Here is a 12,884-nt window from a genome sequence, read left to right as displayed (position 1 = left end):
GGGAGGGTGGGTCGTAGAGGGGTGTGGACCTGACCAGGCAGTCACAGAGGGAACGGTCTTTGCGGAAGGCGGAAAGGAGTGGGGAGGGAAATATATCCCTGGTGGTGGGGTCTTTTTGGAGGTGGTGGAAATGTTGGCGGATGATTTGGTTTATGCAAAGTTTGTAGGGTGGAAGGTGAGCACCAGGGGCATTCTGTCCTTGTTACGGTTGGAGGGGTGGGGTCTGAGGACAGAGGTGCGGGATGTGGACGAGATGCGTTGGAGGGCATCTTTAACCACGTGGGAAGGGAAATTACGATCTCTAAAGGAGGAGGCCATCTGGTGTGTTGTGTGGTGGAACTGGTCCTCCTGGGAGCAGATACGGCAGAGCTGGAGGAATTGGGAATACGGGATGGCATTTTTGCAGGAGGTAGGGTGGGAAGAGGTGTAATCCAGGTAGCTGTGGGAGTCGGTGGGTTTGTAAAAAATGTCGGTGTCAAGTCGGTCGTCATTAATGGAGATGGAGAGGTCCAGGAAGGGGAGGGAGGTGTCAGTGATGGTCCAGGTAAATTTAAGGTCAGGGTGGAATGTGTTGGTGAAGTTGATGAATTGCTCAACCTCCTCATGGGAGCACGAGGTGGCGCCAATGCAGTCATCAATGTAGCGGATACTTTATCAATCTCAGAGCGCTCTGATTCACCAGGGTCACACATGATGTGTTGACACGCATCATCTGACAATACCTGGGTGTTTTATGATTGAATCTTTACCCTTTACAGTTAGAGACAGATTCTGAAAGGGATCATGCAATCGAAGCAGTTTGTTGAGATGGTTAGCAAACCAGGATCTGAAGCCAAGGAATTCCTCACAGAACCACAATGGACTTGTCAACAGGAAGCACCTGGAGTTTATGAGAAGGGATTTACTGGCAGGCCCAGGTTTCAGCTGGGAATGTTGGGGTGTCCTGAACCTCTGAACGAACTTCCCATTACTCAGGAACATTAGTCCCTGAACACACTGCTTTGGAATGGGGATATTTACTGCTCAGTTAAGACTTCAGCACGGAATTACTCACTGTGCAAATTCATTCCTAACACAAACTCTACAAACCTGAGCTCATTCAAAACGTGCTGTCACTATCCTAATTCGGATCTAGTCCCAATCACCCATTCCTCCCTGTCTTCACCATCCACGCTCACTGACCTCCCCTGGCTCACTACCTGGCAGCACCTCCATTTTAAATGTCTCATCCTTGTGTCATTGGAATAAGATTGAAGGGAGAGATTATGGTCGTTATTGATCTCAGTGCTAAGTTGAGTAGAGGCCGAGTTGAAAGGGACGGTGTTACATCTTTCTCTCATATAATGCAATTCAACAATGTTCGACCATGACCTCTGCTTCCATCTTGCTCTACATGTTTTGTTTCCTTCCTCCTTTGTTTGGTTTTTATCACGTTTCCTCCTTTATCCTGACACGCTGCATTCTCATGGACTCAGTGGCAATTCACATCCCAACTGGACACAATCTTCCATTACCCCTCGTTAAGGCTGGTGCAGCCTGACATCTTTAGTTATTTTTCACCAAAATCACAGAACACAAGAGTCCTCAGAACCACACCCCCTCACACAAATATTGAACCACTCTTAACAACAGCTGCAGTGGTCTTGATTCAAGATCCCCAAACCTGTCCTTTTTCTGATCCTGTGCATGACTTTAAATGTACTTCAAACAGATAATGGTATCACACACACACTCACAGCTGATAAGACACTTATATTTAACAGCAGAACTAGGTTGTGAAGTGAGGAATAATGATCTGAAATTGGATGCGAACCTTTTTGAAGGCTGCTGGTTATTGTATCCAGTTTTCCTTTTCTTTGTCCTTCTGTAATAGGATCCTTTTTTCCGTTTTCTGCTGTTGGTATTTTTGTTTTTATTGAAGTACACCGAGGTTTCCTCGCACTGCTCCTCCTCCTCCTGAGATTTTCCACAGTCTATCCAACTGTCAGAAGTTCGAGCTTCAAATGCTTCCTCCTCTGTAAACGGATTGAGAAATAGGAAAGGGGAAAGACATTTACCGAGTGAACATCACCGACACAATCTCTTCCACTCACACTAGGAGGAGCTCAATCTCTGATCCTCTATAAATTCAAGCTCATCCAAAACTCTGCTGCCTGGATATGAAACCCCATTCACCTATCATCACCACTCTCCCAAGTATTCACTTGGCTACATAGGCTCCCAGTTCGGTAATGCCTCAACTTTAATATTCTCATCCTTATCTACAAATGCCAACCCCATAGCCTTACCCTATCTTTGTAACATCTTTCAGCCCTTTCAAAACAAAATCTCCGCAGTTCTCTAATTCTGGTCTCTTGCACATCTCCAATTTTAATTATTGCCATGACCTTCAGCTACCTAGGTTCTAGGACCTCTCACTTCTTTTAAGAGACATCTTAAAGTGTCCTCTTTGACCAAGTTTTTGGTCACCCACCCAAAAATCCCAATCTTTTTTTGATTGTTGACATTTCCATGAAGCACCTTGGGATGTTTCACTACATGAAACGGGTTTAATAAATGCAGGTTATTGTGATGCTTGCTGGAAGGGAGACAAGTGAGAATACCAACATATCTTTCTACACAGTCTTATCTCCTTCAGAAACAAAACCAGAAATTGCTAGAAAAGCTCAACAGTTTGGCAGCATCTGTGGAGAGTAACAGAGTTATTGTTTTGGGTCCACTGAACTCTGATTTCTCTCCACAGATGCTGCCAGACCTGCTGAGGTCTTTCCAGCACTTTCTGTTTTTGTTTCTGATTTCCAGCACCCGTAGTGCCTTAGGTTCCTATCTTCTTCATGTTTATTCATTTTATTTGTTTCAGTTATTCAGTGGTAACGAGGTCTACATTCTCATCACTCTGTAGTTGAATAAGATTCTCATGAATAGCTTATTGGATTTATTAGTGACTAGCTTATATGCATGATCCCTGGTTTTAGATGCCTCCACGGGTGGAAATCATTTTTCTACATTGTATTCAATCCTGTTACAATCTCAATAATAAAATCAAGTCAAGCTGAGAAAGGAATACGGCCTGTTTAGTTTTTCCTGATTGGTATAACCTTATATTTTTGTGTCATCCTTGTGAATCTCCAGCATTTTGCACCTTTTTATTCATTGACGGAATGGGAGTGTCATTGACGGAGTCAATGGTCCTGGTGAAGGTGGTGAGCTCTCTCCTTAGGGTGCACAGACACGCACAGTGCTTTTCCAGCCCAGACTAGATGCTCAGTATGATAAAACACAATGTCTCTGCTTTCAGTTGTACCCCTCAATAAATACATTAGTGTGTTTGTATTGCAGTTGTTTTTAAACATTGTGATTTTCTGTGAACTTGCATAGATATAAAAGTGAAGTCCTTTGCAGCATTGAAAACGTGATTAGTGAAGCAGTATGAAACCTTATTATTCCTCTCCAAATAAAACCTCAGCTGCACTGAAATTACTTTAGCGCTCAAGTACACTTGGGGATGAGTTAAGAAAGGCACCTTACTTTCTATTGAAGAATCTTAACACGTAAAGGCAAGTCTCTCCCACTTACCTGGCAACTGCCATTCAGAGTACTTCTGGAGAACTTCGATAAGTTCACCTCCATATTTATCCAATTTGTCCTCGGTGACTCCGTCAATCTGCAGAAGGACTTCAGGGTCCGATGACAGTGACTCTGCAGAAAACACATCAAACATGTTAACATCCTTTACATGTATGGACACAGGAATTAGGGGCAGGAGTAGGCTAGTTGGGTCTCCAGAATTGCTCCGCCATTCAATAAGATCATGGCTGACCTGCTTGTGCTTCAATTCCAGCCTAAAATACAGAGAACCTCAAAAGCAACTGGGACCTTTGTGCTGAACTAATTGCTTGGAAACAGGAACTACACATCTTCCTGTCAGGATCTCAACTATTGATAACTTTGTTCCAATTATTTTTTCTTTTGTTTCTTTGCAGCTTCGAATTAGCCATTTACTTTTGCAAAAATAAACAGAAGGTTCGACTGATGTTTTGTGAAGCTGCATAAGAGCAAACTAATCATTCTGATCAATGTTAAACACGGGCTCTGCCCTGTCATAAAACACAAGTTGTTGAGTGCATGATGAATATTCAACCAGCATTCAGAGAAATATGAAAGTAAAGGGTTTTCACATTGAGTTGAAGGGTATTCAAACTGCTGACTGTCATTACCATCTCAATATCTCTGAAGACACTGATTATCGTGACAACAGAACAGCCTTGACCACAAAATCCAGGCCGATACTCTCACTTTGTATTTGTCATTTCACACAATGAGGCCTCACTGGCAAGACCAGCATTGGTTACCCATCACTAATCGACCTTCAATTCAGCAGTTTCCTAGGCCATTACAAAGGGCAGTTAGGAGTCAAGATTCTCATTGCCATGAGTCTGGAGATGAGACCTGGACAGCAGATTTCCCTAAAAGTTATCTGAAAGAATAATAGGATGGTTATGGGAGGGAATTTTAACTTTTCAAACATAGATTGCGGCTGCCATAGTGTTAGGAGCTTAGATGTAGAGGAATTTGTTAAGTGTACATAAGAAAAGTTTCTGATTCAGTATGTGGATGTACCTACTAGAGAAAGTGCAAAACTTGACCTACTCTTGGGAAATAAGGCAGGGCAGGTGACTGAGGTGTCAGTGGGGGAGCACTTTGGGGCCAACGACCATAATTCTATTAGCTTTAAAATAGTGATGGAAAAGGATAGACCAGATCTAAAATTTGAAGTTCTAAATTGGAGCAAGGTTAATTTTGACGGTATTAGGCAAGAACCTTCAAAAGCTGATTGGGGGCAGATGTTCGCAGTTCAAGGGACGGCTGGAAAATGGGAAGCCTTCAGAAATGAGATAACAAGAGTCCAGAGACAGTCTATTCCTGTCAGGGTGAAAGGGAAGACTGGTAGGTATAGGGAATGCTGGATGACGAGAGAATTGAGGGTTTGGTTAAGAAAAAGAAGGAAGCATATGTCAGGTACAGACAGGATAGATCGAGTGAATCCTCAGAAGAGTATAAAGAAAGTAGGAGTATACTTAAGGGGGAAATCAGGAGGGCAAAAAGAGGACATGAGATAGCTTTGGCAAATCGGGTTAAGTAGAATCCAAAGGGTTTTTACAAACACATCAAGGACAAAAGGGTAACTAGGGAGAGAATAGGGCTTCTGAATGAATGATCAACAAGGCAGCCTATGTGTGGAGAGTCAGGAAATGGGGAGAGAGTAATCGAATATTTTGCATTAGTGTGGACAAGGGTTTGGTAGGTACAGAAGATAGAATCATGATCCTAGATAATTCTAAGAAAATGTACATTTGTGTAGCATTTTTCACAGTCACAGAACATCCCAAAGTGTTGTACAGCCACTAAAATACTTTGAAACACAGTCACTGTGGTAATGTAACAAATACAGCAACCAAAGTGTACATAGCAAGCCTCTACAAGAGCAATGTGATAATGATCAGGCCTTTGTGATACTGATTCTGGTTAGGACAGTAGGGATAACCGCTGCCATGGAATTGCCCAAGGCAGACAGCACCTTGATTTAACATCTCAGTTAAAATATTCCCTCAGTGTTGCATTGTTGTGTCAGCCTGGTATGGGATTTGAACCTAAAACTCTCGACTCTGAGTTGACAATGATATCTCCTGAACCATAGCTGTCTCACTGAGGAACCTGCTCACTCAGGGAACTGGAAAGGGTCCTGCGGTACTATCTTGAAGATAGGGGAGTTCTCCCTGGTGCCCTGACAACCTTGTATACTCCACAATCAATGCTGCTTTCTGGCTTGTTAACACATTCCTTTGCATGGAACTAGATGTGTTTAATTGGTTGCCATAGGACAGTGACAAGACTTCAAGATGTGCTTCACTGGCTGGAGAGTGCTTTGTCACAAACTGAGGTGGTGAAAGATATCAGATAAATACAAATTTTTCTTTTTCTTTCATGAGAACCCTCACATCAGGAATTGCACTGAATAGCAAGAGATTTACAGGCCACAATATATTTCCAGGTGGCAGTGAAATCCTGCTCAAGTTCATAATATCGGAATCACAAAAGAGGAATCTTTGCTTTTTCTAATGAGTCACGTCAGTTATTAGTTTTTCAAATTTACCTGCAATCCTTTTGATGGTGGCAGTGTTAAAAATGTTAAAGTAATGAACACCAAAGGTTTTGCCCAGCTTCTTGCAAAGCTCCGTGAGATCAGTAAGACATTGCTTAACCATCTCCTCCCGTTTAGAAACATTCTTTGCCATTGAATTCCTCTGTTTCCTGATGCTGCTGGCATTATCGGTCTCCTGAAAGTCCACCTACAATTAGAGTATAAATTCCTCGCAGTTAACCAGTGCCACATCATGTCACGACTCTTTAGTGAATAAATTAGAGTGGAAATGTCTAATACTGGGGGGTGGGGGGCTTGCATTTACGGTGAGAGGGGGCAAGTTCAAAGGAGATGTCAGGGGTAGGTTTTTTTTAAACACAGTGATAGGAGTGTGGAAGGCACTGCCAGGGATGGTGATGGAGGCAGGTACAATGAGGGCATTAAAGGGACTTTTAGATAAGCACATGAATATGCAAGGAATGGAGTGATATGGACCAAGGTGATGCAGAAGGGATTAGTTTCATTTGGCATCAAGATCAGCACAATATGGTGGGCCGAAGGGCCCATTTCTGTGTTCAACATTACCTCTTTGGACATAATCGGGTGGCCAAACATATATGAGAACGTAAGTGTCAACACAGCAGACCAAATATATGAATTAAGATAAAAATTAATGTACCTGGAGCAAGCCCTTCAGAACTTGCTGAGCTTTCTCTCCAGCAGTCACATAAGCAACTGCTTGGTCATTGGCTGTGATGTACAGATCCTCACGCAGAATTCGATCCAGCACCAACTTTCGAAACAATCGTTCTACATTGTGACGGGAATAGGCAGCCCCTGCTCCAAAGATACCAGATTGGATCCTGGCATTCTTGCAACCTAGTGGGAAGTTCAGTCAGCTTTGAGCATCTTTGTGAGAATAAATTCACACAGAGCATTAGAGAAAGAATTTACAACTGACCACGTATCTTGAAAAGATCTAACGGTGATGCAGATTCAGGGAAAGGAAGGGGATGCCCACATAGTTCAGAACTACAATCCCACATGGAGTTTTTGACAAACATAGAACATAGAAGTGTACAGCACAGAACAGGCCCTTAGGCCCACGATGTTGTGCCAAGGATTAATCCTAATCTAAAATGTGCATGTCCAGCAGGCGCTTAAATGTCCCCAATGACTTCGCTTCCACCACCACTGCTAGCAACGCATTCCATACATTCACAACTCTCTGCATAAAGAATCTACCTCTGATGTCCCCTCTATACCTTCCTCCTAATATCTTCAAACTATGACCACTTGTACCAGTCAATCCTGCCGGGGAAAAGTCTCTGGCTATTGACTATCTGTTCCTCTCATTATCTTGTACACCTCGATCAGGTCACTTCTCTTCCTCCTTCTCACCAGAAAGAGAAGTCCGAGCTTAGTAAACCTCTCTTCATAAGGCAAGCCCTCCGGTCCAGGCAGCATCCTGGTAAACCTTCTTTGCACCCTCTCCAAAGCCTCTGTATCTTTCCTATAGTGGGGTGACCAGAACTGGACACAATATTCCAAGTGTGGCCTCACCAGGGACTTGTGGACCTGTAGCAAAACTTTGCAGCTCTTAAACTCAATCCCCCTGTTAATAAAAGCCAAAACACCATATGCTTTCTTAACAACTCTATCCACTTGGATGGCAAGTTTGAGGGATCTATGTACTTGCACATCCAGATCCCTCTGTTCCTCCACACTGCCAAGAATCCTGTCTTTAACCTAATATTCAGCATTCGAGTTCGACCTTCCAAAATACATCACCTCTCACTTAACCAGGTTAAACTCCATCTGCCATTTCTTATCCCAGCTCTACATCCTGTTTATGTCACTCTGCAGCAGCCCTCTATACTATCGACGACATTGCCAACCTTTGTGTCATCTGCAAATTTACTAACCCGCCCCTCAACCTCCTCACCCAAGTCATTCATAAAAACTACAAAGAGCAGAGGCCCAAGAACAGAGCCCTGTGGGACCCCACTCAACACTGATCTCCAGGCAGAAAGAGGTTTGAAAGTTAATATTTGTTCCCCCTCATGCCTTTAATCCTATCTCCTCTCACTGATGCATCATGAAGAAGATAATTTGCATTTATACAACACCTTTAGGTTCATTGCACATTTTGCAGCCAATAAAATAACTTTGAAATTAAGTTAGTGTTTTCACATAGGGAAAATAGCAACTTGTATGTTCAGCAGCCTCTCGCAAACAGCAACAAACATTACAGCCAGATAATCCATTTCACTGACGATGGGTAATTGCTTTAATACACACGGCTGGTATCTTGTATCTCACACCTCACCACCATCAATCTCTCCCCAACTTCTACAAACACATGGAGGGTCATGCTGGTATCTCAGATCCCACAGCTTGATGAGGGCAGAGAGCTCTGACCAACACCACTCAACAGATTATAGAGTCATTCTGGTCCTTCTATTGGAAACCATGTGTGGAACAAGCAGCTGCTGCATTTCCCCACACACTAACATGGGTGGCAATTTAAACCAATCCACCAGCTATAAAGTACTCAGGTTATCTCGAGGTAGTGATAAGACGAGATGGTGGAACAGCACTTAAACATGAGCGAGAACAAACAAACAAATTCAGCAAGGGAAACATGCAGCCACATTGAGAGCAAGGTGGGATAGCAGCATTCAAACAGTACCTGGGCTAACAGAAAGGGATCAGAGGGTTACAGATCCTGTCAGTTTTAATATGGAAGGGCAAAATACGTCAGGGCAAGCGTGGAGGGCCAAATGGCCTGTTCCTGTGCTGCAGCGCTCTTTGTTAAAAGGAAAGTTCTTTGTGGATTAACATTACAAGAGTCTATAGGATGCCACCTTAGCTTATCATTTAGTGTTCAAATATCCTCTCTCCACCTTTACATCCTCAAACAGTCAGGAAGCAGAGAGCTTCCTGTTCTGGAGTCCCTGTGAATGACCTAGACTCACCGAGGAAGATATCGACGAGCATGTTCAAAGTGAGTCTGCTGGATGGCTGGCCTGCACTGTGTATTCGCCCATTGGCACTAGCACAATGCTTCTGAACAAACTGCACAATGTTCTTCACTTCCTCCGTGACATTCCTGGTCTTGTAACTCTACCAAAAAGGAGACAAGAAGGTGGTTTCTTTAAAAAGTAACTAATTCGCGTTTCAGGATAGGAACAGAGTAACTAGCATTTCAACTGAACTTACTTTCTTCCGAAGGCAGTTGTCACAAGCTACTTCTGGGTGTTCTTTGCAAAACTGGGAATTAAAGCCATTTTCCCCAAAGTATGCCAGCAGCTGTATCCTGCGGCACTCCACCACATTCTCACAATAATGGACCATGTTATATAAATTATTGAAGTGGGTCTGTTTGGTGAATTGGTTCCCATCCTTCTCCACTGTAGAACACAGGGCACTTTGTTAGATCAGGTTAATAGAAACTGCAACATTGCATCAAGAAAACAATGGTCTGGGATTTGTTGGAGGTGCAGAATCTCACAACTTGTTCTATTTATTACAAGCTTTTCTCATTCTTTAACTCAGACAGCATTTACTGCACAAATTACTGGAAGTGCGAGATGAATCCAGATAAGCAGGCCATCATGACTTCAGTGAATGAATGACCTCCATTGTTTATGGAGACAGTTGAAAGAGAAAGAGAAGGGCAGAGACAGAACTTGGAAGAATTAAGAGTCAAATCAGGCAGAGAGAGAAATAAAAAGGGAAAGAAAAATTGGATTGAGGGGGCAAAAGAAAAGTCAGAAAAGAAAAAAACAATTTTGACTTTAAAAAATCCTGAAGAGCAATTTACACGATCTATGGGATTCCATTAATTCAACTGTTTTTCTTTCTTGCATTATCAATGGGAGACCCCTTATTTTCAAACATGTTCTAAAATTCCCACTGAGGGGAAATATTCAGTGGCCAAGCTCCCTTGGAATTTCAACGTTCTGATCAACTCACCACTGACTTTTTTCTGAATTACAGTGAATCCAGGCCCAACCTGCTCCAACTTTCCTCACAAGGCATGTTTTATTTCTAAAAATCATCGATGAAACTCCCATGAATTGCCTCTAAACAAAGTACTGACTTTCTTAAACAAAGAGACCAAGTCATACACTCTGGTCTAAGTGTGGTGATACCAATGTCTCACGTAGTTGTAACAAGACTTTCTCACTCCTATAGGCAAAAGTGAGCATTGCAGATGCCGGAGGTTAGAGTCAAGATTAGAGTGGTGTTGAAAAAGCACAGCAGGTCAGGCAACATCCAAGGAGCAGGAAAATCAATGTTTTGGTCAGGAGCCATTCCTCAGGAAGAAGGAAGAATCCCTGCCTGAAAAATCAATTATCCTGTTCCTCGGATGCTGCCTGATCTGCTGTTCTTTTCCAGCACCACTCTAATCTTGACTTTCTCATTTCTATACCGCATCCCTAACACATGGATAGTCTCATTGGAAAATGGATAGAAAAGAAAAAAAAAGAGGTGCCATTTTGAAAGTGCCTTTTCAAACCTAAAGTCTTCCCAATGCAATTAAAAGTATGATCATTGGTGATGTGTACACCTGTTATATCCGAAGGCACGATGCCAACTGAAGCATTCAGGTCCCAAGTGAGATTCGCTCACTCCACACAAACCCACATTTGAACCTGGGAACTGCATGTCTGCAAGTCGGTGCTAAACTAGGGCCTTAAAACACTAGGCCAGTGCAGGAAGCACAATACGTCATCATTGTCTATCACCAACTCATACAAGGAGTCTCAACGATTGAGTTTAGTCACAATCAGTGAATGGAGATTCTAAGAGACATTCTTCCCCCAGCTGTGGTTAATAATTTTCAAGTGCTCTAATGGAATCCCAGTGTATTAAACACACCTTGAGCAGGTGAATACAATACTGGACTATGACTCAGACACACTGTGACCTGCTTTACCTATAATTAATATTTTAATCCTATTATCCTCTCAGACATCATTCACACTGATTGCTCACTCACTTTGGATAATACGCCTGATCCTGGTGACATCACTGTAACTGTAGAAAAGGACACAATGGGACGTTTCGCCATCCCTCCCAGCACGACCCGACTCCTGGTAATATCCTTCCATCGACTTGGGCAGTGTGGCATGGATCACGTAGCGAACATCTGGTTTATCAATCCCCATTCCAAAGGCAATGGTGGCACAAATCACCTGGCGGGTACACATAGTTTAAGAATGAGTTGACATAAGCAGAGGAGCTGTTCATTCTAACTGCCTTCAATTCTCATCATCATCGCCTTTTACATATTATTCAGCTTAGCAATATTTATTAAAATATGAACGTAAAATAAAATAAGGCAAATTTTACATCAGATTTCAAACTTATATCCTTGGCTTCCGCAAAAAAGTCATTGCACAAGACCAACTTCCCTTAAAATAAGATAACTGGCAAATTAGATTTTGCAGGATTGAAATACTTCAGCTATATGAAACTGGTGACGTTGGGGTTGCTCTCCTTGGAGCATAGAAGGTGAAGGGGAGATGTTCAAAATTAAGGAGCTGATGGTCTTTCTTGGCTTACTCTATTCCTTGACTAAATGGTCAATAGGCAGGGTACACAGATTTAAGGAAATTGGCAAAAGAAACAGATGGAAGGTAAGGAGAATTATTTTTATACAGCAAGTTGTTACAATCTGGAACGTACTGCCTGAATGGGCAATATAAACAGATTCAGTAGTAATTTTCAAAGGGGACTTTGTAAAAAATGCTTCTGGTAGTGGAATTAATTGAACAGATCCAGCAGAAACACAATAAGCCAAATGGCCGCCTCCTATCTACAACATTCTATGAAGTCAGAGAAGACAAGGTTGAGAATTGATTTAATAGAGATGTTCGAAATCAGGAGGTGAATGGACAGGCAGATAGAGAGAAATTGTTATCATTCAGAGGCGGATTGAGCAACAGAAGGTATTGTGCATGAAGAATCAAACCCACCAAATAAGGAAGATAATTGTGCCTGAATTTTAAGGGCTCCTTACCTGGCAGTCTTCCTGGTTAATCCACTTGTTTTGTACGAAATCCCTGTTGGAATCCTGAAGGCCAGCGTGATAGGCCATTGCAGCTATTCCATTTCTCTTCAGTGTTTCAGCCACTGTGTCACATTCATGCCGGGACAAACAATAAATAATCCCCGAGTCGCCTGTTAACGATGGAAATGGAGAGTTAGTGCAGCACTGAGCTGTTTCGTTTAAAAAGATGAAGGTCCTTTAGTTTGCTGAGCGTCATCAAAAGGTGAGGTAAATCAGCAAGTATCTATTCTATGAAACAAGGATTGACCATCCTCCAAGATTTGATGATAAATCCCAAGTAATGTTTTTAAGACAAAACATTTGACTTTCCAAGAAGCCAGGAGTCTTAGTGGGAACATCACCAAATGCAGACAGCAATGTTCTTGCATGGCTGAGTTTGAACATTTCTGTGCACTCTACCAGCCAGTTTCCACCTAATGCTGAGTGCCTCGTGTTCAGCCTTGACCAGGGTTACCAACTCTCCAGAATTGGCCTCAAGTCTCCACAACGTGTTAATCTCTGCTGCTCATAAAATCCAAATGCAAAGTAAAACAGGAATGAACAAAAAACAGTTTGTTTCCATTTCTATCTAAATGTTATAGTAATATTGGAAGTAACTATGTCTAGACTCGTTCAATTAGGTTTTGCTTGCTACTGAAATGGGAGGTGGAGCTGTATGAA

The 12,884-nt window shown here is 42.4% G+C and overlaps 1 protein-coding gene across 2 annotated transcripts in view; it reads right to left on the bottom strand.

Annotated features, from left to right (window-relative positions):
• The window catches only part of blm (BLM RecQ like helicase), a 56,324-nt gene that overhangs the window by 5,385 nt on the left and 38,055 nt on the right, over nt 1-12,884 (bottom strand). For both annotated transcript variants that reach the window (XM_060853070.1, XM_060853071.1), the window contains exons 14-21: nt 12,174-12,334; nt 11,151-11,346; nt 9,365-9,555; nt 9,121-9,268; nt 6,822-7,021; nt 6,155-6,350; nt 3,577-3,699; nt 1,814-2,015 (exon numbers count right to left, since the gene is read on the bottom strand). In XM_060853070.1, coding sequence (XP_060709053.1) covers nt 1,814-2,015; nt 3,577-3,699; nt 6,155-6,350; nt 6,822-7,021; nt 9,121-9,268; nt 9,365-9,555; nt 11,151-11,346; nt 12,174-12,334 — 1,417 coding nt within the window. The remainder of the gene's footprint in view (nt 1-1,813; nt 2,016-3,576; nt 3,700-6,154; nt 6,351-6,821; nt 7,022-9,120; nt 9,269-9,364; nt 9,556-11,150; nt 11,347-12,173; nt 12,335-12,884) is intronic.

The sequence above is a fragment of the Hemiscyllium ocellatum genome, chromosome 39 (genome assembly GCF_020745735.1).
Source record: "Hemiscyllium ocellatum isolate sHemOce1 chromosome 39, sHemOce1.pat.X.cur, whole genome shotgun sequence".
Classification (NCBI taxonomy): domain Eukaryota; kingdom Metazoa; phylum Chordata; class Chondrichthyes; order Orectolobiformes; family Hemiscylliidae; genus Hemiscyllium; species Hemiscyllium ocellatum.
This window is presented reverse-complemented; position numbering and strand designations above follow the sequence as displayed.